Source organism: Phoxinus phoxinus (genome assembly GCF_949152265.1).
Source record: "Phoxinus phoxinus genome assembly, chromosome: 11".
Lineage (NCBI taxonomy): Eukaryota > Metazoa > Chordata > Actinopteri > Cypriniformes > Leuciscidae > Phoxinus > Phoxinus phoxinus.
In genome coordinates this window covers 28,043,814-28,069,665 of record NC_136886.1, presented here as the reverse complement: position 1 = coordinate 28,069,665, position 25,852 = coordinate 28,043,814, and the positions used below count along the sequence as shown (strand labels likewise).

The window sequence follows — 25,852 nt, the reverse complement described above, 5'->3', positions numbered from 1 at the left end:
GTTTGCCCAGATTGTGACGCCAAACTCTGGGCTCAGTAAGAAGGAAAAGGCCAGGCTGCTGGAGGCCCAGGACTTCCATGTAGGCCTACCGGGCAGTGCACCTTTAGAGCCCTCTCCTCCAGTGCACCTGCATCGCTCTCCACCTCCGCCAGCCCTGTCTCAGTCCCCTCTGCTGTCTCTATCGGGCAGCAGAGCCAGGGAAAGACCCCTCCACACCAGCGTCATCCAGTCCACTGGCCTGGCTGCTGCCGCTAAACCGTTAGCGCTTATCGCACAGTCACGTCGAGACGTTTCTCCTAAACATTCTCCACAGCATCGAAACTCCTCTCCAAAAAAACCCTCAGCCTCTACCAAGCCCCTCACTTCCTCACCTCAGCCCCTCCCACTCTCGTTATGCTCCTCCCCCAAACCATTATCAGTCCCCTCCCCTCCAAAACCACTCCCCCTGTCCTCTTCCCCCAAACCGCCTCCACTCACCCCTTCCCTCAAGGCGCAATCTCAAGCTTCCTCCCACAAGTCCCAATCTGCAGCACTGGATGCTCTGACCAGCAGGAAGATTCTGGAAAGTTCTCTGGCACAAGTCACTGCTGACTACAGGCTGAAACAGGTGAGTGTGCCACGGTCTGGCTGGAGAAGTGTGAAAATGACTGTTCATCCTTCAAGTCCATACATTAATCTCACTTTTCCCTCAAGGCCGGCGTCCACATTTTCATTTTCCAGAAAAGCAAACCAGCTAAAGCAAATTCTCCACAGTTTCCGTCCGTATCTTTTAAGCCAATTTAGGATTATCGCTTTTAGGGTGCTGTTGGTATTCAGGACGTGTCTCTCCTTATTGACCAGCCTATTTGAAAAGGTCAGAGTAACGGAGAGGGAGAATGTGAGTGGGAGAGAGAATTATTTGTGTGTGTGTGTGTGTGTGTGTGTTTGCGAATGTGCTGAAGACAGAAACGCTGAGAGAAGGACAGAAAGGACAGCTCCATTCTCTTATCAGTAGGACTGGCTTCCCTACTGTGTGGCTTTAGTTGGTAAATGAAAGTGACAACGAGCATCGCTTTATTAGAATTACTGAAGCAAAACCAACAGGCAATTAACTCCATGACTTCTTAAGGGGCCAGATTTCAGCAAATGAGTATAATAAATGTGCCTTTTCCTCACCTCTCCTTTTGTTGCCTTGAAATGACTGTTGAAGAGGTTAATATGTTTTTTTTCTTCTTCTTGTAATTAACCAGAGTAATTTTATTATTATGTTACGGCGTGGAACAGTTTCATAATATTTTGATTTTATTAGTGGTGCTTACGAAGGCAAGCAGCGGTGTTACTCTTGCTTATACTTGGGGTTGCAGTGTGTGTGCCGTCTGAACGATTCCTGAAAACGTGGCTTGTTAAGGTGCTATTACTTTTTAATAAAAGTAAATAAAGGTCAATAAAATTACCCAGTTCATAAACCCAGTTCATTTCTAGGGAATGGGGCCTGGTTGCACAAAACCTTAAAGTCGGCATGAAATGGAAATTCACAATCTATTTTCTAAAAGCGTTTTTTTTTTTATCGTATTGTGAATGATTCATCCATGCATATGTTTCTTTTTTTGTGACCTCAACATTTTCAAACAAAAACACGATCTTCCGGTGAAACCACATAAACCCCGCCCCTTTCAAGCTCATATTCATATCTGCCTCCATGATCTGCCACCAACAACCGATGGATAGTACGAAGTCCCCACCCTGCCTTTTTTCCTTTTCAATACAATCTGTTTCACTCAGATGTACGTCACAATATGGAAAAAAAATCTGTCGCTACTTCTGGTACATTGTGACTTTAAGAAAACAATTAATACGATCATTTCTTAACTTAAAGGCCCACTGAAGTGCCTTGGAACGCGCAGCTTTGTATGATGCGTTGATGTAATTTCCATTGAAACAGGAAGCTCAGACGGGACATAATGAATGGCTCCTCCCCCTTTTCAAATAGCCAATAGCGTTTAGTTTACCTCACAGACTGCAAGTCTTGACAGCACATTGGAAGCGCATTCGAGCGCTGATGATATATTGGATTCAATAGTAGAGGTGTGAATAAATTCTAAACATTTCATTCTTAACCAACGTACAGTTGGAAAATGTAATAAAGCGTTTGAGCAACCAAACACACATCTCCTACCCATATTGCTTGCGTGATGTGTCAACAGTGGCTTTGGTGGTACACTTTAGATTCTAGAGAGCATTTGATTGGACAGAAGATGTGATGAGAAGCTGAAGTCTGCGGTGATGTTATAAAAATCCATGAACCATTTTAGCGGAAGTGAGAGACTTGAATGCTTACCGTCCGGTATATCTCTTAAATGCAAATTTTGTCATTGTTTTGGAACACACCAGCTTATCCATAACCTTAAGGCTAACATATTCATACTAAAAGCTAAAAAAAGTGTATTGAAAGGCTCCAGAACATCATAGAAAGATTTCAAACCATTGAGCTCAGCGGTTGAAGGCAGGCAGAGTTTGAGCATTCCTTCTCTCTTAATGAATGTTGTGGAGCTGATAGAGTCATGGCCGCGCTGTTGTTCTCTGTTTCAGTGAGTCAGAGCAGCATTATGCTCACTCACACTCTTCCTCCACCAGCACTTAAGCCACATGACAACCAGCGCAATTACCACATCTCCTCTGCTGTTTTCCTCTCTCACTCTCTGTTTATCAGTCAATTTGTTGTTTTTCCCTCCTCTCATCTTTGCTATCAGTATACATATCTCCCCTTTCTCTGAAGATGTGCTTCGTTCTTGGAAATTCTGTTTTGTTCCATTTTGTTTTGAAAACCACATTGCCCCGCAGCAGATCTTGCTGTAATATTGATTTCGAGAAATAGATAAATAGATATGATTAATAGAAATGGATATAAACAAATTAAGTTAAAAAAAAGTTAGTTTTACGCAGAAATATGTACGAAAAAAAAGTCTCCCATATGAAATATTGATTTATACATTTATATATATATATGACTCAAGACCCATACACATTAGGAACAATATCTATAGAGATTCTTCGGAACTTCTGAATAATGATAACTATATTAGCGTCCACACCAACGGATGATAATGGTTTTATATTATTATATATAAGCCCACGCTGCAGTTATGCCATCTCCCATTTTAAATTCTCAATGTCTATAAAGTTGTGTGGATTGGGATTGACTTGCAGTGTTTTTATTGTTCATCACCTGGAAAAAAATGTGCACTTGGAACTTTTCTGTTGATATAGACTTTTATGTTTTTTTAGAAAATAAAACTGAATGTGATTTAGACTTGCTTTTCTTACTTTCCATCATCGTTCTCTTTGTTTTTCCTTCTGCAGTCTTTCCTGTCCCAGGACCAGACGTTTCCTCTCCTGTTAAAGAAACAGCAGGACCCATATAAGATAAAAAAGAGAGCAGGGGTGCCCACATCCTCATCTTCATCCTCCTCCGTGCTCCCTCTTAAACTCAACTCCGAAGCGTCAGGTAGGACCAAACCCCCCTCAGCGCAAGGTCTGTCCTCCTCCAGTCTGCCTTTCTCTCATGGCCTGCTGGGTCTTGGCCAGCCCAACGGAGTCATCCAGAGCACCCAAGATGTGCCGCTGGCACTCACCACCAAACCCCGCTCAGACGTACCCGTCAACCTCAGCACAGGAGGTCGTAAGAGTCCCGCTTCTGCGTCTCCCACTCCTAACCGCACTCGTGAGCCACGGAAGAGCAAGACTCCCAAAGCATTAGAGGCCTGGAGGGGTCTATCCCAGAACCACCTGGTGCAGTCTCTGGTGGACCTGTTTCAACACAGCGGAGCCGAGCAGGAGCTGCCCAGCAGCAAAGACTCAGATGACTCTGCTGAAGACGAAGACGACGAGGATGATGATGTGGAGGATGAAGAGGATGATGACGAAGAGGACTCAGATGATAGTCTTTCAGGTGAGATGCCTAGAAGAGTGGTTCATTAAAGAAATGAAATTAGCCTAACATTCTTTCATTATTTACTCACTCCAAACCCATAGAGCATCAAGTATCATGGAAATAGTTCATGGTATAGCATACACTATAAAAAAATATTTTTTAAGTTGTAAGTACAACAAAGTTTGCTCGAGTATGTTTTGCACTGCAATAGCATTTCAATTTTAATTTTAATTCAATGTGTTACTTTACCTAAGATCCAGATCCGATGAAATATTCCTTACATTATTTCATGCTGAATATAATTGCATTTACTTCACTTTACTTTTACTTAACTTGACCTGAAATCCCGATCCTATTAAATATACCTTACATTATTTCATGCTGAATATAATTAAAGTATAATTATAAAAGTAAAGTATAATTGCATACTTTACCTAAAATCCCGATCCAATGTATATTTATATAATATTTATTTTTAATGTAAATATATTTCATGCTGAATATAATTGCATTTACTTTACTTTACCTAAAATCCAGATTCAATGAAATATTCCTTACATAATTTAATGCTAAATATAATTGCATTTTTACTGGGAAATGCATCAGATTATGGAAGTTAAAGGAACACTCCGACTTTTTGGGACTTTAGCTTATTCAACTTATCCCCCAGAGTTAGATAAGTCCATACATACCTTTTTCATCTCCGTGCGTGCTATAAGTCTGTTTGACGCACCCACCGCTAGCCTAGCTTAGCACAAAGACTGGATGTAAATGGTTGCAGCTAGCATACTAATCCAAATAAGTGACAAAATAACGCAAACATTTTCCTATTTACATGTTGTGATTTGTATAGTCACAGAGTGTACAAAAAACAAAGTCACATGAGACACAGACATATTTTAACCGTATAAATACTGGGAACTATGTTCTCTGAAGGCGAAGCACTGCTACTTGGGCGGAGTGATAACCGCAGCACCTGAGACATCACGTTGGTTTTGTTAACAGAAGAAACAACGGCGCGTCTCAGGTGCTGCGGATATCACTCCGCTCAAGTAGCAGTGCTTCGCCTTCAGAGAACATAGTTCCCAACTTCCCAGTATTTATACGGTTAAAATATGTCTGTCTCATGTGACTTTGTTTTTTGTACACTCTGTGACTATACAAATCACAACATGTAAATAGGAAAATGTTTGCGTTATTTTGTCACTTATTTGGATTAGTATGCTAGCTGCAACCATTTACATCCAGTCTTTGTGCTAAGCTAGGCTAGCGGTGGGTGCGTCAAACAGACTTATAGCACGCACGGAGATGAAAAAGGTATGTATGGACTTATCTAACTCTGGGGAATAAGTTGAATAGGCTAAAGTCCCAAAAAGTCGGAGTGTTCCTTTAAATGCATTGTTATTGTGATTTCTATTTCAAGTTGCTTTTAATTCGGCTCTTTGGTGCGACCAGTAATAATGATCAATGCCATAAACGCAGTCTCATGTCCTCTCCTCTCGCCTTCTATCTCTCAGAGTCGGACAGTAATTCAGATAGTGAGATGAACGGTTCAGAGGGCGGTAAAAAGAAGCGCAAGGATGGAGTCACGGAGATGGACACAGATGGAGAGAAGACTCCTCAGAAACTCAGCAAGGGGTTTTCCCATCTTAACTCCTCCACCAATCACAGCCTGTCTGACTGTCTGCCACTAAACCTCCAAGTCATTAAGCCCTCCAGTGTGGCCACGCCCACCATTGTGAGCAGCTCCGGTGCCTTGACCTATCACAGCTCTCCCTCCTCATCGTACTCTGTTGGCACCTCTCCAGGTAACCACAGGCAACGTCATTACTATAAATAAACCAAAACTGTATATGCATGACACCTTCCTTCAGAGCTCTGTCCGGATCAAAAGTGTGCACGGAGTTAAATATATGTTGTGTTTGCGCATGCACTTTTGTTTGTGTATTTGTCTGTGTGCGGGGCTGTCACACTCAGATGACGAAGTGTCTATTTTTAGAAAGATAAATGATGGCGTCTGGCATCACTGGGCTCACTTTGCTCCCGTCTATTTGGGTGTGTGTCCTTGGACCTAGCCATTGTATCTGTCCTGTATTCCAGGAAAAACAAAGCAGAATTAATTTTAAACTGTTTCCATTAATTGTTTTCCTCTTGTGTTTGGTTTATACAGGGTCAGTTTTAGGGTTAGGTAAATGTAGCTGGTAACAAGAGCTCTCTGTGCGGTGCCTGGGTTAACCCCGGTACCCGTGTTTGCCTTAACCTGTTAGCTGAGACACATCAACCAACTCTGTTTGGCTGACTTAATCTGCCTTTTCCTTCTGAAGCTAACAGAGACATTTGTTAAACAAAACACTCTCAAATCCAGCAAACATGGCACAGAAGTGCATCTGCTCTTGGATGGCGTTCAGCATCCCTCACCGCGATGGAATGAAACACTTATTCTAATGAAGCAGAATTGTGTCCATTGAAAAGTGCGAGGAATCTGTAATAAGCTGAGAAGAGTTACTGTGATGATTTGTTTTTGGAGCATTTTTTGAGCTGCTGAGAGATTCACTTAACGCCCGTTATGTCTGCAGACTTCCCTTCTCTGAAGGAGAGATTTGAGAGATATGATTTTGCTAGTTTCTTCCTGTGGTTTTTGTTAGTGTCACTATTGCTATTAATCTTTTGAACATCACCCTATTCCAAAGCATTATACATGAGTGTGAATAGCTTGTCTTGCATCAGTTGTGCTTCGGAAGTAAATCATACCCTTGAATCATGCTGCTTGTTTAGGAGAGCAATTACTTTTACTATTATGTGATCAGGTGTTTCCTGCCTTAAAGAAATTAGGCTAAAATACTCCATAGATTTAGCATACAGGAGGTCATGTTTAAATCATATCTATGAACCAAAATATACCAGACTTGAGACTTGAGACTTGAGATTGGGTTATTTTGACTATCAAGAAACTATCAAAAACATACAAATTGACTTCTAAAACCACTGACACTCTGAAAAACTAGGTAATAAAACTAATAAATGGGTACCATATCAAATATTGGCATATTTTAATTATTAGTATTTATTGATTTTGTATACAGTACCATTCAAAAGTTTGCGGTTGGTGAGATTTTTCTGCTCACCAAGGCTACATTTATTTGATCCAAAATACAGTAAAAAACGGCAATATTTTGAAATTGAAATTTTTTTTTTTAAATACTGTAATATGTTTTACAATGTAGTTTTATTCCTGTGATGGCAAAGCTGGATTTTCAGCATCATCACTCCTGTCTTCAGTGTCACATGATGCTTCAGAAATCATTCTGATATGCTGATTTGGTGCTCAAGAAACATTTCTTTTTATCAATGATGAAAACCGGTGTGTTGCTTAATTTTTTTTTGTAGAAACTGGGATATTTTTCTCAGGATTAATTGATTAGTTCTAAAATTTAAAATCTTGTCTTGCATCATTAATGTCTTCACTGTCACTTTGATCAACATAATGCATCCTTTCTGATTAAAGTATTACTTTTTTTTTTAAAGAAAACAAAAACTGATCCAAACTTTTGCATGATATAATATCAGCCAATATTGTATATTTTATTGTTCATGCTCATTTGTCCTATTTTTACATTTTTGAGGGGGTTTTTTTAACTAAAAAACACCAATAATTTAATAACAGTTTTACATGTAATCTTTAGCAAATCAAAATGAATACCCATTTTTCATGCTGTGTATTACAATGTTATGATGCCTAGATTTACATTATCTTAGTTTGTGTTTTATTTTTTTATTCATTTAAACTAACTTGTATATCATTTTAATAGTGTAATTTTTTGTTTGTTTATCTGCCCAGACATGAAAATAATTAGCCTTATCGCTATTTGTGAACCCCTAGTAAAAACCATTCAGGACGCCTTAGCAATCGCATTGCAATCCCCTGATCTTGTGGAGGCGGGTTTTATGCATGCAGGCACCATCAAAAGCAGAACAAATAAAAATCGAGGTTTTATTTGATGTTGTTTGCTCATTATGTGCATTGTAATTTGTAAGAGATGATGAAACGGTTTACTTAAAATGCGTGTGTGTGTGTGTCTGTCTGGCTGTTGTCTTGTCTCAGGCTCTGCGAAGAGAAAGCGAGTGATGAATGAAGATGATTTACGGATTCCGCTGGAAATGGGGTACGTTTAAATATGACACGCTGGTGGCAGCATGACTCAACACCTGTTAACTGCAGATCTGCATTCTGTGCTTCTAAAACAACAGAGCACAGTCTCATGTAAACATCACATTAAAACTGCAGATGAGTAAATATTCTCCTCAAATCGGAATTCTTTTCTCTATTATTACAAACCCATTCAAACAAGCACTGTGGCGGCACCATTGCACAATTATGGTGTAATACAATGGTACTTTGAATGACTATCATATTGCATTCATATTTATTATTTACATGATGTCATGGTATAATCAAGCTACATGAATGCCACAGAAATAAGTTCTAGTAAAAGAAAAAGTATTTTCAAATCTATAGGTACGTAGTTGTTTTTACTAGGTGTCGTTTAAAAAAAAAAAAAAAAAAAAAAAAGAAGTTACATGTCCAAAAATCCATGGTATTATAAAATTAACATAAATAATAAAATAGAAAAGGAGCCTTTCTTTAAAAAAAAGTTTGTGCACAATGATAAACACAAGTGTTTTTCTTCAATGTGTATGACATTGTTCTAGCTGGCAAAGAGAGACCAGGATGAAAACAGTGGGCGGTCGGCTGCAGGGAGACGTTGCGTATTTCTCCCCGTGCGGCAAGCGACTGCGACAGTACCCGGATGTCGTAAAGGTAACCAGTCTTCCCTGCTGCCTCTCGCTTAGACCCCCCCAAATGCTCAAGTAGCCTCACTCCCCCTCCCGTTAAACCCCTTTCCTCTCCCAGTGCACCATTAGCAGTTATTGTAAGATCCAGCAGTTTCCTTGAATGATCTGGTCACTTTAGCTAGATATGCACTGTTATGGCAAGTGTGCTAGGCTGCTTTGAGTTTGGTACCATTATAGTGCTAATGGCTCTCTGGATGTCCTGTCTGACAAAATCACTATTATTCTCTCTTCTGTAGTATCTGTCCAGATACGGAATAACTGACATCACACGTGATAATTTTAGCTTCAGTGCAAAAATAAGGGTTGGTGACTTCTATGAAGCCAGAGAAGGACCCCAGGTGAATGCCTTTCATCTCCTCTTTTTCTATTTTTTTGTTTTTTTGTTCTCTATGTTCTTTTTTTCCCTCTCTGTCTCTCTCGCTCATATTTTTCGCTCTCCCTGTATCTCTCTTTCATCTTGAACAGGGCAGGGAATTTGATTGAACCCCGATAGCCCGAATTTCCCCTTTTAAACTGTAGGGAGTCTGTGCAATAATCAGCGCTCGTTGTTTCCACAGGGTGTTACTTCATGTTTTGTCTGTCATGTGTGTTGAAAGAGATTCTTAAGATGAAAGATACAGAGGAGCTGAAGTTGGGACAGTTTATTGATTAAAATTTCAATCAAAAATTTCATTTCATTTGCTAAAATTGGATCTGCAATAAGAATAACATTTTAGAATATTACCAATTATTGTAGTGTTTAGTGATATTAGGGTTACGTGATCATTAGCAATGTGGCACTATTAGGAAAGTTTCTGTTTTTTTACCGTCGTCTTCATAAGTCTGACCCTCCTCTGTCCCCTGCTTCCCCGCAGGGTTTGCAGTGGGCTCTTCTGAAAGAGGAAGAGGTCATCCCTCATATCTTGGCCATGGAGGGGCGGCGAGGCCGTCCGCCCAGCACTGAGCGGCAGCCGAGGGGCGGCAGTGAGGGTTCGGGCAGCCGACGTCGAAAGGGCCGCCCTCCGAATCTAGGAGAGAGCGAATTCCCAAGCCCTTCTGAGGCCAAGCTATTGCGCAAGCTTGAGGCTCAGGGTAAAGTGCTACTGTTTGACTTATCTCATTCATAGACAATAATGCATGCATTCATATTGACGTAAGGGATTTGTCTGTTTTCATCATAGAAATCGCCCGGCAGGCGGCTCAGATGAAGCTCATGAGGAAACTAGAGAAACAGGCGCACGCACGGGCGGCCAAGGAGGCCCGTAAACAACAAGGTAATCCACGCTTATGAATACCTCTCTATTGCTCACAAAGATGTTCATACATCTCGCTGAAACCTCATTCTATATCTCTCGTTCAGCCATCATGGCTGCAGAGGAGAGGAGGAAGCAAAAGGAACAGTTGAAGATTCTCAAACAGCAGGTGAGTCTGAGAAGGAAACCTTAGGTTTTCGGCCAGTCTTAGGGTCATGTCACATGAGATCATAAGCGTTCATTTCAAACGGAAACTGATGGTGCTTCTACGACTGCAGCTTGGCTGCCATTCGACTTTTTTAAATGCACAGCAGCACTTTCAATTAACAGACTTCCTCCTCCTCTCCTACCAGGAAAAGATAAAGCGTATTCAGCAAATCCGTATGGAGAAGGAACTCCGCGCACAGCAGATTCTCGAGGTATGAAGTGACTGCGGGAAAAAATTATAAATGAAAAGAGTTGAAATAGGCTTAACATTCTTAAAATACACACCACCTCATTCAGTTCCTGTTTAACATGGAACCCGGACCACAGAAGAATCACTCACCAGCATTTTGGGGCTGTAAATTCTGCATAATTTTCATCAGGACTAATGCTAAATTGGTTTTGGTGGACAGTTTTTGAATATTAAATTTGCTGCCTCCTGTGTTTCAAACCAGAGGTAAATTAGACATAAAAGATGTTTTTTTTCCATCAGACAATGGCAGTTCTTGCATAAGTAGCAGGAGGAAGACACTGTTTACTTTACTCACCCAATTATAGAGGCTTCAAAAGTGTTTTAGCCGGGCAAAATCAAATTGGAGCTGACACGCTTGGCAAGCCATTCTGAACAGGATTTCTTGCTGTTTGTAATTACGTATTTAAATTTTCAGCTAATTCGCCTTTGCTTTCTTTTTATATTGCCGTTGTCAGAGCCTGAGGAATATTGAATAGTTTTGAAGATCTGAGGGTTGATTCTGACACAGACTTAAGGAGAAAACATTCTCAATCACTGACGCAGTGATCTGTAGCTAGAGCTAGCGCAACAATGGCAAGACTTGAGACTGAAGGGCTTTCCTGAGTGTGTGTGTGTGAATGTTTTGGATGCGAGCTCTCGCTTTTCCCCTCGCAGACTCATCAATCAAAGTGTTAGTATAAGTTATAAATAAAACAGATGTTGGTTTAGCATGTTTAATTTAGGTTTATACTCAGCACGGCAGCACTGGTCTGACCCAAACCTGTTTTGCATTGGCAGGCAAAGCGGAAAAAGAGAGAGGAGGTTGCCAATGCCAAAATGATGGAGGCGGAAAAGCGAATAAAGGTCAGTTTGTGAGTGAGAGGAGATGCTACACACCTACTCTGCACACTATGAATCATCGCCGTGGAAACCCCCCCTCCCCCCACCCCAAGAAAACTTCCGTCGTTCGCACCTACCCCGGCCAACCACAAACACTCCTCGACCACAACAAAGGAGCAGAGCCTCTGTTTGACTGATGTCTGCCGGCCTGTTGGGGGAAATTAGCTTGACATCTGGATTTTTGCTGTTGTTGTTTAAAATGAAAAATGCACAGTGCATCTTTTTATGTCTTGTGCACATGGGGCCCTCACTGGAATACACAACCTGCTCTAAATAGCCTCCCTTATTTAAATCAAGTTTTGTGTTGTTATATTACTTTTTGTCCATGTCTGTTAGATCTGCAGCCATCTTGTATCGTGTACACACATACAATTATTTACACCATATAACACTTTGATCATACTGTAGATTTGAAATCTCACACTCACTCTACACTTTTATTCAGCAATTACACATTCAATTCATTAAATGTGACCCTGGACCACAAAACTAGTCTTATGGGTAAATCTGTTTTTAAATTGAGATTTATACACCTGAATACATAATACATACAAGCTGAATAAATAAGCTTTCCATTGATGTATGGTTTGTAAGGATAGGACAATGTTTGGCCGAGATACAACTATTATACTGAAAATCTGGAATCTGAGGGTGCAAAAAAATGTAAATATTGAGAAAATCACCTTTAAAGTTATTCTTTAAAGAATCGCCTATGCTGCGATTTTGCTGCATCCACTCACAAATTTTTAAAAAAAATATATTTAAGGTAGGAATAAAATATCTTCATGGATCATGGGTTAGGGTTAGGGTAACCCTAACCTAACCCTAACATTATCATGACCTAATATCCTAATGATTATTGGCATTAAAAAAATCGATAATTTCGACCCATACCATGTTTTGTTGGCTATTGCCACAATTATACGACTTATGACTGGTTTTGTGGTACAGGGTCACAAATCATTAAGTCATTCATTAAAAAGACTTTTACATTGTTACAAACAAATATCTTACAAATATCTTACTAATACCAAACTAATAGCTGCCTTGGTAAGCACAAGTTCTTTCTAAACCATTACAAAGTCTTACCAACCCCGAACTTTTTAATGGTTTGAATTTTTTAACGGTTTGAATTTTTGAATTTTTCACCTGCAATCTGGAGAAACATTTTAATGCAACATGTTTACGACAATATTTTAACAATTTTCTGTAGTAAAATGACAATATAACAGGCAGTTATTTAATATTGTTGCCTTTACAACATCACACATATTTTTCTCACACAGTATAAATTAGTTTTTAATCACGTTTATGCATAAAAATAGCTTGCTGCCTTTACATTTAGGATTGTAGTCCCTCGCAAGCGGATCATCATATTTGGGGATCCGTAGCATCAAAATATTTTAAACAAAATCTGCCTATTTTTTGATAATCAAGTTTATATTAAAAGTGCTTTTATTGTAACACTGATTTTATTATTTTCGCTTTTTATTTGAAAAAATAAAATAAAAATAGGGACAAAAACTTAAAGATAATATTATTAATAATATATACTATTGTATTGTACAGTATATGCCATCATACCACTAGGCCCTAGTCATTCTCTTCAGGGAAAATGAAACCAAAGTTGATGATCCTTCTTGTTTTTAGGGGGATGTGCAATTATGTAGATGGTAAAGCTCGTTCTGAGAAATAATTTTCATTTCCAGGGTTAAATATCACATGTATCTCGCATGACTTTATGCAGAATAGAAGAGAGAATACCATCTAGATACTATCAGAATAAAAAAAAGTTTGTTCAATGAAGTGGTCTCTAGACTAAGAAAGACCCCTCCCCCTAAATTATGAATATTACCTGCTTCCGACTATCTTTTGATTATTAAAAAAGGCAAACATTTTGATGTGTCCTAACCCAACTTGCTTCACTAGCCAACAGAGCAAAGCAAATTGTATTAATCAAACATTGTCATGTAGTATTTAAATCCAAAAAGATTGATATTTTCTTAAGCTCTTGCATTCATAGGCCTCACAGTTAGGACTGAAGGCCGAGACAAGACTCTGATTGGTGGTTTCTTTTTAGACGGTGTCATAATGAGTGTTTTGGTGCAGCGTTGAATGGTTTTTATGTTCTGTGTTTGTAGGAGAAGGAGATGAGACGCCAACAGGCTGTTATTCTCAAGCACCAGGTCAGTCACCACTCTTATAAATAATAGGTCTCATAATGGCCATTTATATAGTAGTACTGATTTTTGCTATAAAATGCAGGAGAAAGGGAAGGAAAGAGCAATATTTTATTGTAGAGTTCACAGTCATCATCTTAAATGCAGTGCATTATGGGTTTAAAAGTGTCCTAAAATAGATTTGTTCAGCCTATGCCCAATGTTAGAAGTGGCGAGTCTCATGTGGTTCTGTCTTTAACTTTCTGCTGTTTCTCTTGGTTAATTTCCATGCTTTTTTGGGAGTGGGGTCTGTCTCTTTGGGGTTACAGGCTAAAGTTTTGAGTTTGTTTGTTTTTTTCCTTTTCTTTTTAAATGACGCTGTGATTTTTTTTCTGTCTCATAATACTCTGCCAACTCTCTCTCTCAGGAGATGGAGAGGCATAGACTAGATATGGTATGGGTATGTTTCATCTTCTGTACATCTAACACTCGCATCGTGAATCCTGGTTGTGATATGATGTCATAGCAGCACATGTTTAAATGTAGCACTGGCTGCTGTCAAAACTACATTTTCCTTCTGCATGGCTTTTCAAGCTAAAAAAAAAGAGAACAAAAGAAAAAAACTGCATCGCCTACATCTGCTATGTGTGTCAATGAGAGAAAACGGCTTTGATGCAGCAGGCCTGTGCCTTGTGTGTATGTGTGTGTGTGTGTAAGTGTATGTGTGTGTGCGTGTGTGTGTGTCTATGGAGCCTGTTGAGTATATACTCTCATTGGTGGAAAGTGCCACACACCCTCATTCCACGTGTAAAGTCATCCCAATATTGTATATTATCATTACCGCTGTGAAAATGTGAGTGTTGGTGTGTGTGCGTGTATGTATGTTGTTGTGGCAGACTATTTGTCACAATGTTGCATTTGCACTGTGCTGATTGTCCTGCCTGTGAGATCATCAGTACAGGTCAAAGGTCATAGTGCCTGACCAATGAGAGAATTTGAGGAAACTCACACTTCCCTCTGTTGTACATTCCATGCCATCTGTGGGTCAGAAATGAAAATATCACACTAATTGGCTTTGTCCTTAAAGTCAACATGAAACTCCATCCGCAACCCATTTTACTTCCTTAATGTGACGTTTTCCAAGCAAAAGAAGACATTTAACATTCCATACTATAATGTAGCCAAACCAGAATTTGAGTTTTCTAAAACAATGAATAAATAATTATTTGGCTATTGGTTAATGGTGCACTCTGTAATTTAAGTTTTCTTGATTTAAAAAAAGTACTTTACATAAGTATATTCAGAAATCATATTGACTCGCATAAGAGAAAGCCTCTAATCATATGAAAAGTTGTAATTTACATGGAGCAGATCTCTTCATGGGGACAACTTGGATGATGCTACATCCACACCACTAGATGTCAGCATGAATCCAAGGCATCAGTAGCACAACCTAAACAACAAATTACTCCGTGCACATTAACATAGACTGCGTTTAACTCCACTTTTACACACACACACACTCGCAAACTACCCTAAGCACTTGCCCTTGGGGGAATCCCTGCTGATATTTTGAAGTGCGTTCAACTTCGTCAAGTGGATGAGGGAAGTTACTTTGCACAGACCCTCGATTTTAATCAGATCCATAGACCACAATTCAACACAATTGTGACGTCACAACAGCAACTCGCATTGTTCACACTTAATTGTAGGCACTTGTGCAACATAAACAATGACGTACATCCGATTGAACGAGACGGAGGGAAGTTAGTGAGGGAAGGCCATTACAAAAGTGGACTTAAATGCAGCCATTACAACTGTTAAGTAGTTATTTGCAAGTTTTACATTTAAAGAAAGATACCAGAAACGTGTATTAAAAAAAGTAAATAGGGTCGATTTTGATTTCATGTTGACTGTAAATCTATAATAACAGTGACAGAGCAATGTGCTTCACTGTAAGAACAGGGAAATCTGCTTTATTTTCCCTTGTTAGCTTGTAACAGTAGCTACGCTAATCTAACTCAAGATGCACCGACAGCTTTCCTCCTCTGACCTGCCCATTACATCTGTGGCTTTTCTTTTCGCTCTTTTGTTTCCGTCCGATCAGCTGTAACACATGTTTTTGTGGCTGCCTCATCCTGGCCATAGCAATGTGTCCGTTCTTCACCTACTTTTTCTCTCTCTCTTTCTGTGCAACATGCTAAACCACGCTGATCAGTTTTATCGTCTGTCTCTGGCTTTTATATTCCATTTGTTTTCTCTGTGTGGATCTGTATGCTCTGCTTTCCTCCACTGAACGATGGAATCATTCTGTCTTTTCAGGAGAGGGAGAGGAGGAGACAGCACGTTATGCTAATGAAAGCTGTGGAGGCTCGGAAAAAAGCTGAGGTGTGCAAAACAAAATAAATAAATAAAGGAACACTGTCCTTCACCACTCCACTCTCCTCTCTGCACCTCAAGGCTTTCTCACATGTCACGTCTATCTGCTCTGCTACGCTCCCTGAATGTGTTTGGCAAATAATTTTGATGTAGTTCGATAAAGTACCCTAAACATTCCTCATGCTCCAAAACAACGTTTTCTTGTAGAACATAAAACCCTAATGTCAAACACGACTGATTTGGCATCCAACCGGTTAGTAAAGCCTCTCTTCCACCCCTCAGGAGCGCGAACGCCTCAGGCAAGAGAAACGTGATGAGAAACGTCTCAACAAGGAGCGGAAAATGGAGCTCCGGAGGCTGGAGCTGGAGTTGATCCGTGAGATGAAGAAACCCAACGAAGACATGTGTTTGACAGATCACAAGGTAATGGAACATGAGGCCAAACCAGAAAAAGTTTTGCATTGCATCAACTTTAATAATCATTTATAAAACCAGTATTTAGGATGCTTGTTTTTGTAAGATTATGCACTTGTTTCATTTTTCGATAAATGAGCCATTAACAGAAAGACTCATCCAATCAGAACTTTCAGAGGTATGATGTCATACACCGAATCTTACCAAAGCACTTTACAGTGAATTCACCTGAGACAGAATACTGCCACCTAGTGGTGATGAAGACAGGATTTTGCTGAAAGTTTGCACCCTTGTATCTTAGATCAAACTTTTGATTTTGATGCTAATGACCCCAAAATTTGATGATCTCCTCTTCCTAAAATATAATGGCAGCTGCCTAATTTCATATAATAAAAAAAAAGAAACATACTGTAAAGACAATGTTGTTTCCATAATTAAGTAAGTGGCTTTTATTAACACTATATTAAAGCTGCATTCCGTAATTTTTTTTTGGTTAAAAATGATCCAAAATAATTTTTTGAGCAAGTACATAACCAGCCAGTGTTCAAAACTATCTGCTTGCCTTAGCTCGATTCAAAACGGTAAGCTTGTAATAATGTTTTCAATTCCAGTGGAACTGGTGTATTTCCGTGGGAAATTCGAGCATGTCTTTACGTCATTACGTCACATCTGTACACATAAAGAAGGTGTCTCGGCTAGTAGGCTATATTGGGTGTGATGATGTTGGAGGTGGAGATTTATAGCCTTTTCTCACAGCACTTGATATAATTAAACTTATCAATTTGATGGTGGATCCAGAAAGTTTCAAACGACAATCAACTGGAGATTTACCCGTTGTAAAATCCAAAAGAATTCGGACTTCGGAGTGGCTACAGAAAAAAAGAGACTGCAACCGGGCCCATGCGAAAACAAGGATGAATATCGGAAAGGCATTAAATGCAGTCACGCAATGCTGATTTTGTTAACATTAACAATTTGAGAACAAAGTATAATTTGCACGGTTTGACGGGATATGATAAGCGATCATTAGATTTAATCAGCGCGATTTACTGCTATGCTTTTTTCCCCTTGGTCAGAACAAAGTGGATGTTACTTACGTGTTCAGATGACATTTTCCGGTGAAAATGATTATGTTTATTATTATTATTAAGGCATACTTCCAAAAAGTAGAATATGTGATTTCAAATGGCAATATCCACACTGGCACGGTGACATAATATAGCCTACAGCTGTTCATTCTCCTTAAAGTATTGGATTCATCCACACCGTGCCGGGGCACAACCCACGTAAAGTTGATAATTCTGCGAATAACTGCAATTGCAGATTTCGAACAGAGATGGCGACAAAGAGGAAAAACTACGGACTGCAGCTTTAAGGACAAAACTAACTATTGTATTATTATATAGAACTGCAAACAGGGGTTCATGAGGGAACTACAAAGGGGTTCGTGTGTTGATGAAAGCTAATAATGAATTATGTATGGATGTAAAAGTAAAATAAATAAATGGGGCTGCACAATAATCAGGACATAGCTTGGTGTGATTATCAAATCAAAGGCTGCAATAACTGTATAGTAGGCATGTTTTAGAGTGAAGCATGTGGTGCATTTGTACAATTGTAATTTACAGCAGTCGGCTAATATATTTTTGTCTTCATTTTTATAATTATAATCAACATCAGAGAACTGTGAGCATGCTAATGTGTCATTCAATTATTGAAATGTTGACTTAAAGTCTCACGGGTACTTCAAGTAAGTATTTTACTCACAAAAAAATCTGAGTTTGACTCACAAAAAAGTTTTCTTTGTATTAGTTTATCAGTATACCCCCCCAAAAAAAAACACCTGTCAGAGTCGTGTTGGATGTATAAGCAAAACGACTTCATGACATTAAATTGTTTATTATTATTATTACGGATTTTTATCAGTTATATTCTTATTGACACAAGTTAGAAAAATACTGCTTTAGTAGATACAGGCAATCACAATCACTTTTCTGTTTTTCTCTCCTTCTACAGCCCCTTCCAGAGATTCGTCGTATCCATGGTCTGGTTCTGCCTGGGAGTGTGTTTGCGGAGTGCCTGATGGTGGTGCAGTTCCTGCGGAGCTTCGGGAAGGTGCTGGGCATGGATCCCTCTGAGTTGCCCACTCTGGGAATACTGCAGGAGGGACTGCTCAACCTGGGCAACAGCATGGGGCAAGTGCAGGACCTGCTGGTCCGACTACTCTCATCTGCTGTGTCTGACCCAGGATTACCTCAAGGACACAGGGTGAGGGCGAATCTATCCATCCATCTACTTTACTTTTAATTAAGTAAAATTCTCTTCAGTAAAAAATGGCAGCAGAATTTGAACTCCCCTTTTCTCCTCCAGGCTAAGTCTATCTTGGGTGACCACCTGACCAATGTGGGTCTGAATCGGGACAATGTGTCTGAGGTTTTACAGCTATACATGGAGGCTCACTGCTCTCAGACGGAGCTAGCTGATCTTGCTCTGAGTTTAAGGACCAAAGCCTTTCAGGCCCATACACCAGCTCAGAAAGCCTCAGTCCTGTCTTTCCTGGTAAATGAGCTGGCATGCAGTAAAAGCATAGTCAGGTAAGACCCAGTAGATTCCAGTTATGTTTCCAGAGTTCACCTGCTGATGATTCATGACTTGATTGATGTTTACATTGGTACAAAATGCAGCTGTTACACAACATGGCAGGTTTTTAGTTATCACATTACGTATTGTACAATGCAATACAACACACTTTTCCAGTTGTGATACAGTAATAACATGTACATACTGAATAGTATGTACATGTTAACAAAACATTTAAATATTGGGCAAGAAAATATTTAGTTTACTTTAAACAAATGGCACCTATCTTTTTTTGAGAAACATATCACATACTTTTCAACTTCAATTCAAAATCAACTTATTACACTTATGTAAGACATTTTCAAATTCAAATGATTCCTGTTTGGAGTATATGATATCATGTGTAAAAGTGATATGTGCTTATTCTGTGAGGCCTGTCTGGGCACTATGAAATATTCATCTTGGAATAATAGTGCATAAAGAGGCAGTGGAGAGGTCACATAGTGTGACGGTCACAGAGCTTTGAATACTTAATGCATATGAACACTGGAACCTCAACAGCTTGAGTTTATCATGTGACATTATCACACATGTAATGTATGACATGAGTCTACCAGGCTTATTATCTTTAAAACTATACAAATAAAAATAAATAGTTAATTATAACAAAATAAAATATAAATATTAGATTAAAATACCTTCAACTAAATTAAAATGAGAAATATTGCCTTAGTTTAAGCACTAAAATTAGTAACTGTAAAATAAACTATAGCTAAATCTGAAGTAAAACTAAACCTGAAATAATTCAACCTAAATAGCATTATATATATATATATATATATATATATATATATATATATATATATATATATATATATATACATAAGACAAAACCACTTAACTAAAATTTAACTTTAAATAAAATGTAACTTAAAAATAAAAACGGAAGCTTTAATACAAACTATAATATATATATAACTAATACTAAAATAACACTGATATCTAGAACAGTACGAAACTGTTTGTGTGTTTTTGCAGTGAGATCGACAAAAGCCTGGAGCACATGAATGTGCTGAGGAAGGATGAGTGTATCGTTGAGGGCAAACTGAAGAAGTGAGTATCGTATTTTACACTTGATTTATCCTAATTTAAAGGCTGTGTTTCAAAACGTACCTACCTAGACAGCATTTTTAGCCATAATAGATAAATCGAGGTATCTTACCATGTATTAAACACAACCGACGTTTCTCTTTACCGACTGCAAAAGATGTGTGCTGAATGTACATAACTAATTATCATAATGTACATCACTAACCAATCAGCATTTCTGCATGTGTTCACGCAGAATGAAAACAATCTACGCTAAACGGACAGGGAAACGTGAAGCAATCGCTGGAGGGGAGGAGCCTCAGGCTGCGGGCTGCTCTGCCATTGGTCACAAGCGCAAGAGGAAGGCTGGGGATAGTGATGACGAAGACGATGAAGATGAGGACAGTGATGACGCAGGGGATGAGGATGATGATGATGAGGAGGAAGAGGCTAAAAAGGGAAAAAAGGTGGAGACGTGCGATGAGGTAAAATGCGTTAATTTCTGGGGCATTTTCATACATGGATTCTACCTTTATATATATATCTTTATATTGACTGAGCCTGTATATGTGTGTGTGTGTTTGTGTCAGGATGAGGGAGACCCATCAACAAGTGTTGAAGAGCTAGAGAAACAGATCGAGAAATTATCAAAGGTAAATTCAAACATAATGGATGATTAGTGCATGTTACGTTTCAAAATGCCCGTTATAACTTATAAGCGACCTAAATTCAGAGCAGATGCAGAGATGAGTCTGAGCATTAACTGCACAATTTTGGTTTTATTTCGATGAATCATGCAGCCCGATCACAATTACATATAAAATCCCCACCACACACACTCATAAATTTTATTTCTGTATGAGTACAGCAGCAAAACCTGATCCGTCGGAAGCTGTTTGAGTCGTCTCATGCCCTGCGGTCCATGTCATACGGCCAGGACCGGTACCGCCGCAGATACTGGGTCCTCCCGCAGTGTGGAGGGGTTTACATAGAGGGGTTAGAGAGTGGAGAAGGTGAGTCTCATCTATCCATCCATCCATGAATGCATTTGCGAACAGCCACACCATTCATTTTACACTAAATATGTTATTACTTTCTTTCTCTCATGTAGGCCTCGAGGAGTTGGAGAAAGAGCGCGAGAGGTTGAGGAACTTTCCAGTTGTGCAGGTCAAAGAGGAGCCCAAGGAGGAAGCTCTGCAGCTCCATCAGCACGAGGAGATGCAGGGCGCTGTGAAGGAGGAGGTGAAACAGGAAGAAGAGAAGCTCATCGATCATGATCTGGAGGCAAATAAAGAGGTGCTCTCCTCCCCACTAAAAGAACTGCAGGAATCAGAGGTTGTGACCACGCCCCCTCAACCGCCAGAGCTCCGCCCCTCACAGAGCCCTCAATGTCAGGAACTGCCTTGCACACCTGCCGGGGCCAAGGGGCTCAGCCACGCCCACAACGGCTGCCCGGCAACAATCGCCATGGAAACAACATTAGCATCATCTCCAGCTCACTCTCCAACTACCTCTAAGCTGACAGAGGCCAGCAGCCCGAGCGCAGACCACGCAATCCCTCCTCCTCTGCAGCTGGGCATCCCCGCGCACATCCTGCAGCCGCAGCTGACGCAGACTCAGCTCCTGGCCAACGACCAGCTGCTCAAGGTCCTGAGCGAGCGCAGCGGCCACTGGTTCAGCCTGCTGCCTCGCTCACCCTGCGACGACACTTCCCTCACCCAGCCGCAGTCCTCACACAACAGCAACACCCCCAAAACTCCACCTCCACCGTCTACCTCCTCCCCGCACCATCACCTGCTTCCTCTTTCTGCATCTGCAAGCACTCTGAACCCCTCAGCTGCTGGGATCAGCAACCTCAGTTTGCAGGTAATTACCCGTCCTATTTGAAATGTATCTCATATTTACAGTGTCCAACATGATTAAGCTACAAGCAATGGATCTCTTTCATGTTAATCTGAGTTTATGTCCTGACCAGCTGCAACCCTGTCAATTAATGTGAGACCAGACGTTTTATTGGTTCCTTGGTTTCTGTTTCTTTCGTGTCTTGCTGGGTTGCTCTGCCCACAGTGAAATCTCATTGGTTTGTTCCGAGTGATTGTGATTGTGTTCAGTGTTGCACCGAAATAAAAATCATTGGCCGAAACCAAAAACTCTGAAAGCCAAAATCAATTATATTGATGTAATATTATAAAATAGCTGATTGCACTATTTACCTTCAATTGCTGTGACTTTTATATTACATATTCAGGGGCTTGACATTAACTTTTTTGCTCACCAGCCACAGTGGCTAGTGGTTTTACAAAGTTACTAGCCGCTCAGCATGTTCACTGTCCACAATTTTGACATCGATACCATGGTGGAAAACTACCATATAGATATTTTTTATATTATCTCATAATTTGGCAGAAGGTATATTAGGCTGCTGTCACTTTAAGACCTGACACACGCATCCATTATACTGTTACACATGCGGTTTCTTGTTTATGTGAATACTCGCCAAGACCATTATTTTGTTTGTATTTGAATGTTTAATCTCAATAAGCAGCGAAAAATAACTCCATTTAGATCTGAGAGGCGGCTTTATATGTGCACACTTTGGGTATGAGCACAAAATCTGCAGGAATGAGTAAAATGATGCGTAATTCCACGTCGAAATTCAAACCCTGTAACATTAACAATATTCACCCGGAGCAAATGAAACGAGTGAGTGTGGGGAGGCTGGTTTGTGTGTCAACTCGCTGTCGGAGAGATGAGAAAGCGAGTACGGATAATGAGTTTAGGAAGCGTTACAGATATTTCAGTATCGAAAAATCTTTATTTTTAACAACACTACATTGCACGTAGTTTACTATTTCAGATGCCTTTTTAGAAGACTACAATTGAAAAATGTACATTATATATAAAAATCAACCCGCCAAAGTGGCTAGTAGGACTGACTGTTAATGTCAAACCCTGTACATATTACATATAAACAATTTGATATTGTTTAAATAAATTTACTCTATTATTATTATTAGTGTCAGTGTTGAACAATGTAATACTTTTGTAATAGTTTAAACCGAATTAAGCCAGAAAAATGATTAGATGCTGAAAACATTATGCGAGTGGAAGTGTTTTTAAAACTGTCTAAAGTTTCTGCCAAATTGTGAATCTAAATCAGTGACTCTCATCCTTTTTGACTCCAATATCCCCCATTTTCTACAACAATATTCAAATATAAATGTTGTTTGTAACTTAATAATTTTTTTCTCAATTCTACCTGATAAAACATTTTAGCTTGGCATAAATGTAAAAAGAAAAAAAAGTATATTCATTATAATATATACTGTTGCTCCATATCTCATGTTATTCTCATTATCTCCCACAGGTGAAGCCCAGTGGAGCTCTTATTGGTTTGCCTTTGTGCAGCTGGTCCAGTGGGATCATCAGCCCCAGTCTACCCCTGTGCAGCAGCCCCCTGCACATGTACCCCTCAGTGGAGGGCAGCGCCAGCCCCCTGCTGGCACACAGCGTCTCAACCAGCAAAAGTGGCTCTCCTGTTCCCACTGGGGAGAAGCTTACATCAGCTCCTTCTCCAATGGCACTGGACCTTCCCAGAAATCACGACCACCCCGAAGCGCTGCCGATACCAGAGGGTGAGTGTTGGTATCATGCACACAAATGCTACTTTTTTTAGTCTGCAAGATTTAACCATAACATACATACACAAATGTTTCATAAGTCTAGTTTTGTTTGGGGTTGTTGATGGTAATGGTTTTGTCTGATTGGCAGACATGCTGCTGGGCTGGTGGAAGGTGACAGACATGGAGGAGCTGAAAGCCCTAGTGAACGCTCTCCACAGCAGAGGCATCCGAGAGAGAGCCCTGCAGAAACAGCTGCAGAAATCCATGGAGCTCATCGCACAGACCTGCAACAAGAACCGAGAGGGTGAGCACCATGTGCCCGTGTGTGTTTGATCTTACAGATTTAGACCAAAATAAAAAAGATCGGACTGCCAGAGATGATGTTTATTCATCATCGCTAACACAATTTGACATTCCAAGTAGTTTAATTGTATTCGCTTTATTGATTCCAGGACACACACAAACACACAACAGTCCACAGTTGTTTGTGTCATAAAATATTGGAGATAGTCCTTCATACTGTCATATTTCTTTCTAAATTAAATTCAGGAAAGACTTAAACTAATGTTTTCTTTTAATTGAATTGAATTTTATAAAACTGATAATTCCGGTTCTTTATTGTGATTGTTTAGTAGGCGTGATTTATTTACGATAAAGTGTCCGCTTCCCCGAGAAACACCCTTAGCAACATAAACAATCAATATACTGTCAAAACTGTTCCATGTATTATGTATTTCAGCAAAATTAACGGTTTATTGTTTATTTCACCCTTTCTGGCATTATGTATGCATCATGTACCTTTAATTTTAAGACCACTCCTTATTTATTTTATTTTTGTGTGTATGTGAGTGTGTGTGTGTGTCTGTGTGTGTATGTATGTGTATATACTGTATATATATCACACACACACACACACACACGTACACACACACCTACATATACATATATATAAAATATATATAAATATAATAATACATATACACACGTTATATAAACAAAAACGTTTATGTTAGATGCGATTAATTTCGATGAATCGATTTGACAGCACTAAATACTACTGAATACAGTATATTTTCAAGTCAAGAAATTACTAAATCTGAGGTTAATCAATATAGAATGCAAAAATGTCATCAGAATAACCGCAATTAATTATTTTGCCATTTTATTATTTGCCAGCCCTAAATAACAGTCACAAAAGCCTCTAAACCACTGTGCAACTGACTCAGCCGAGCATGCAGTTGTCAAAACGTGCTCAATTCTGCTGTGCTGTGCCTTACGGATGTTATTTCTCCTGGGGTCTTACGGTTGTCTTATTTTTTGTTTGCAGTGGCAGTTATGGAGGTCTCGGAGCTCGACGAGGGCCAGGTTTCCGTGGAGACGCTGCAGGAGTGGTGTGTGGAGGAGCAGGCCATGGAGACTGACATTGCTCTGCTGCAACAGGTGGAGGAGCTGGAGCGCAAAGTCACGTCCGCCAGCCTGCAGGTCAAGGTGAGTGCACAGTTCGAATGCTTCCAGAAATGCATCAAATCATAGTCATTTCTTATATTAACTGTCACTTTCCCTCAATCCCTTGCTTTCAGGGCTGGACATATCCAGAGCCACAGTCTGAAAGAGAGGACCTAGTCTATTTCGAGCACAAGCTCCTCCCCAAGCCCCGCCCTGGGGCGGAGACTCAAGAAGAGCGCAGCTCGGAGAAGGGCCTGATCCGTCGTCCCAGCAACCCTCTGGACATCGCTGTGACGCGATTGGCAGAGCTGGAGCGCCACATCGAGAGAAGGTACCTGCGGAGCCCCTTAGGGACCACCATCCAGATCAAACTGGATAATGTGGGTACAGTCACTGTCCCAGCACCTGCTCCATCCACTAGCGCTGGAGGGGAAGGGTAGGTCATCCAGACTGCCAGCCTTCGTCTCTCCTCCTCCTCCTCCTCCTCCTCCTCCTCTCCCTCTCCCTCTCTCTGCTGGCTGGGGCTTCTCTGCTCGTCCGTCCATGCGTTCTCACCCTGGCTACAGTTTCGGGTTTCGTGTTTGTTTTTTGGTTTCATTTTCCTCTCACTCCCTTGCCTGCACCCTTCCTGTTTTTGGCTGCATGGTTTTAATCAGCAGTGCACAGACGGAGTTTGAAAACTTGATTTGTTTTCTAATACTTCTAAGTGCATGGTACACCACAGCATCCTGTGCTCTCCGTCCTCATGTATGGCTGAGAAGTCATGCCACAGAATTGTATGACTCTATATAGAGCGTATGCCTGTTCTTCACTCCTCTGTGTGTGTGTGT

The 25,852-nt window shown here is 40.1% G+C and overlaps 1 protein-coding gene across 16 annotated transcripts in view; it reads left to right on the top strand.

Annotated features, from left to right (window-relative positions):
* Positions 1-25,852, top strand: part of baz2ba (bromodomain adjacent to zinc finger domain, 2Ba) — a gene marked incomplete at its 3' end in the record, with an annotated part of 90,201 nt that overhangs the window by 58,598 nt on the left and 5,751 nt on the right. For 3 of the 16 annotated variants that reach the window (XM_079628194.1, XM_079628197.1, XM_079628202.1), the window contains exons 8-33: positions 11-607; positions 3,340-3,928; positions 5,428-5,718; positions 8,013-8,073; positions 8,621-8,729; positions 9,001-9,102; positions 9,619-9,835; positions 9,925-10,017; positions 10,104-10,165; positions 10,350-10,415; positions 11,231-11,296; positions 13,474-13,518; positions 13,919-13,951; positions 15,814-15,879; positions 16,153-16,293; positions 18,301-18,552; positions 18,655-18,878; positions 19,903-19,977; positions 20,210-20,438; positions 20,544-20,606; positions 20,822-20,966; positions 21,065-21,819; positions 23,321-23,588; positions 23,725-23,880; positions 24,904-25,064; positions 25,157-25,458. In XM_079628194.1, coding sequence (XP_079484320.1) covers positions 11-607; positions 3,340-3,928; positions 5,428-5,718; positions 8,013-8,073; positions 8,621-8,729; positions 9,001-9,102; positions 9,619-9,835; positions 9,925-10,017; positions 10,104-10,165; positions 10,350-10,415; positions 11,231-11,296; positions 13,474-13,518; positions 13,919-13,951; positions 15,814-15,879; positions 16,153-16,293; positions 18,301-18,552; positions 18,655-18,878; positions 19,903-19,977; positions 20,210-20,438; positions 20,544-20,606; positions 20,822-20,966; positions 21,065-21,819; positions 23,321-23,588; positions 23,725-23,880; positions 24,904-25,064; positions 25,157-25,458 — 5,168 coding nt within the window. The remainder of the gene's footprint in view (positions 1-10; positions 608-3,339; positions 3,929-5,427; positions 5,719-8,012; positions 8,074-8,620; positions 8,730-9,000; positions 9,103-9,618; positions 9,836-9,924; positions 10,018-10,103; positions 10,166-10,349; positions 10,416-11,230; positions 11,297-13,473; positions 13,519-13,918; positions 13,952-15,813; positions 15,880-16,152; positions 16,294-18,300; positions 18,553-18,654; positions 18,879-19,902; positions 19,978-20,209; positions 20,439-20,543; positions 20,607-20,821; positions 20,967-21,064; positions 21,820-23,320; positions 23,589-23,724; positions 23,881-24,903; positions 25,065-25,156; positions 25,459-25,852) is intronic. The other 13 variants (XM_079628198.1, XM_079628203.1, XM_079628208.1 and 10 more) reach the window with 13 other exon arrangements.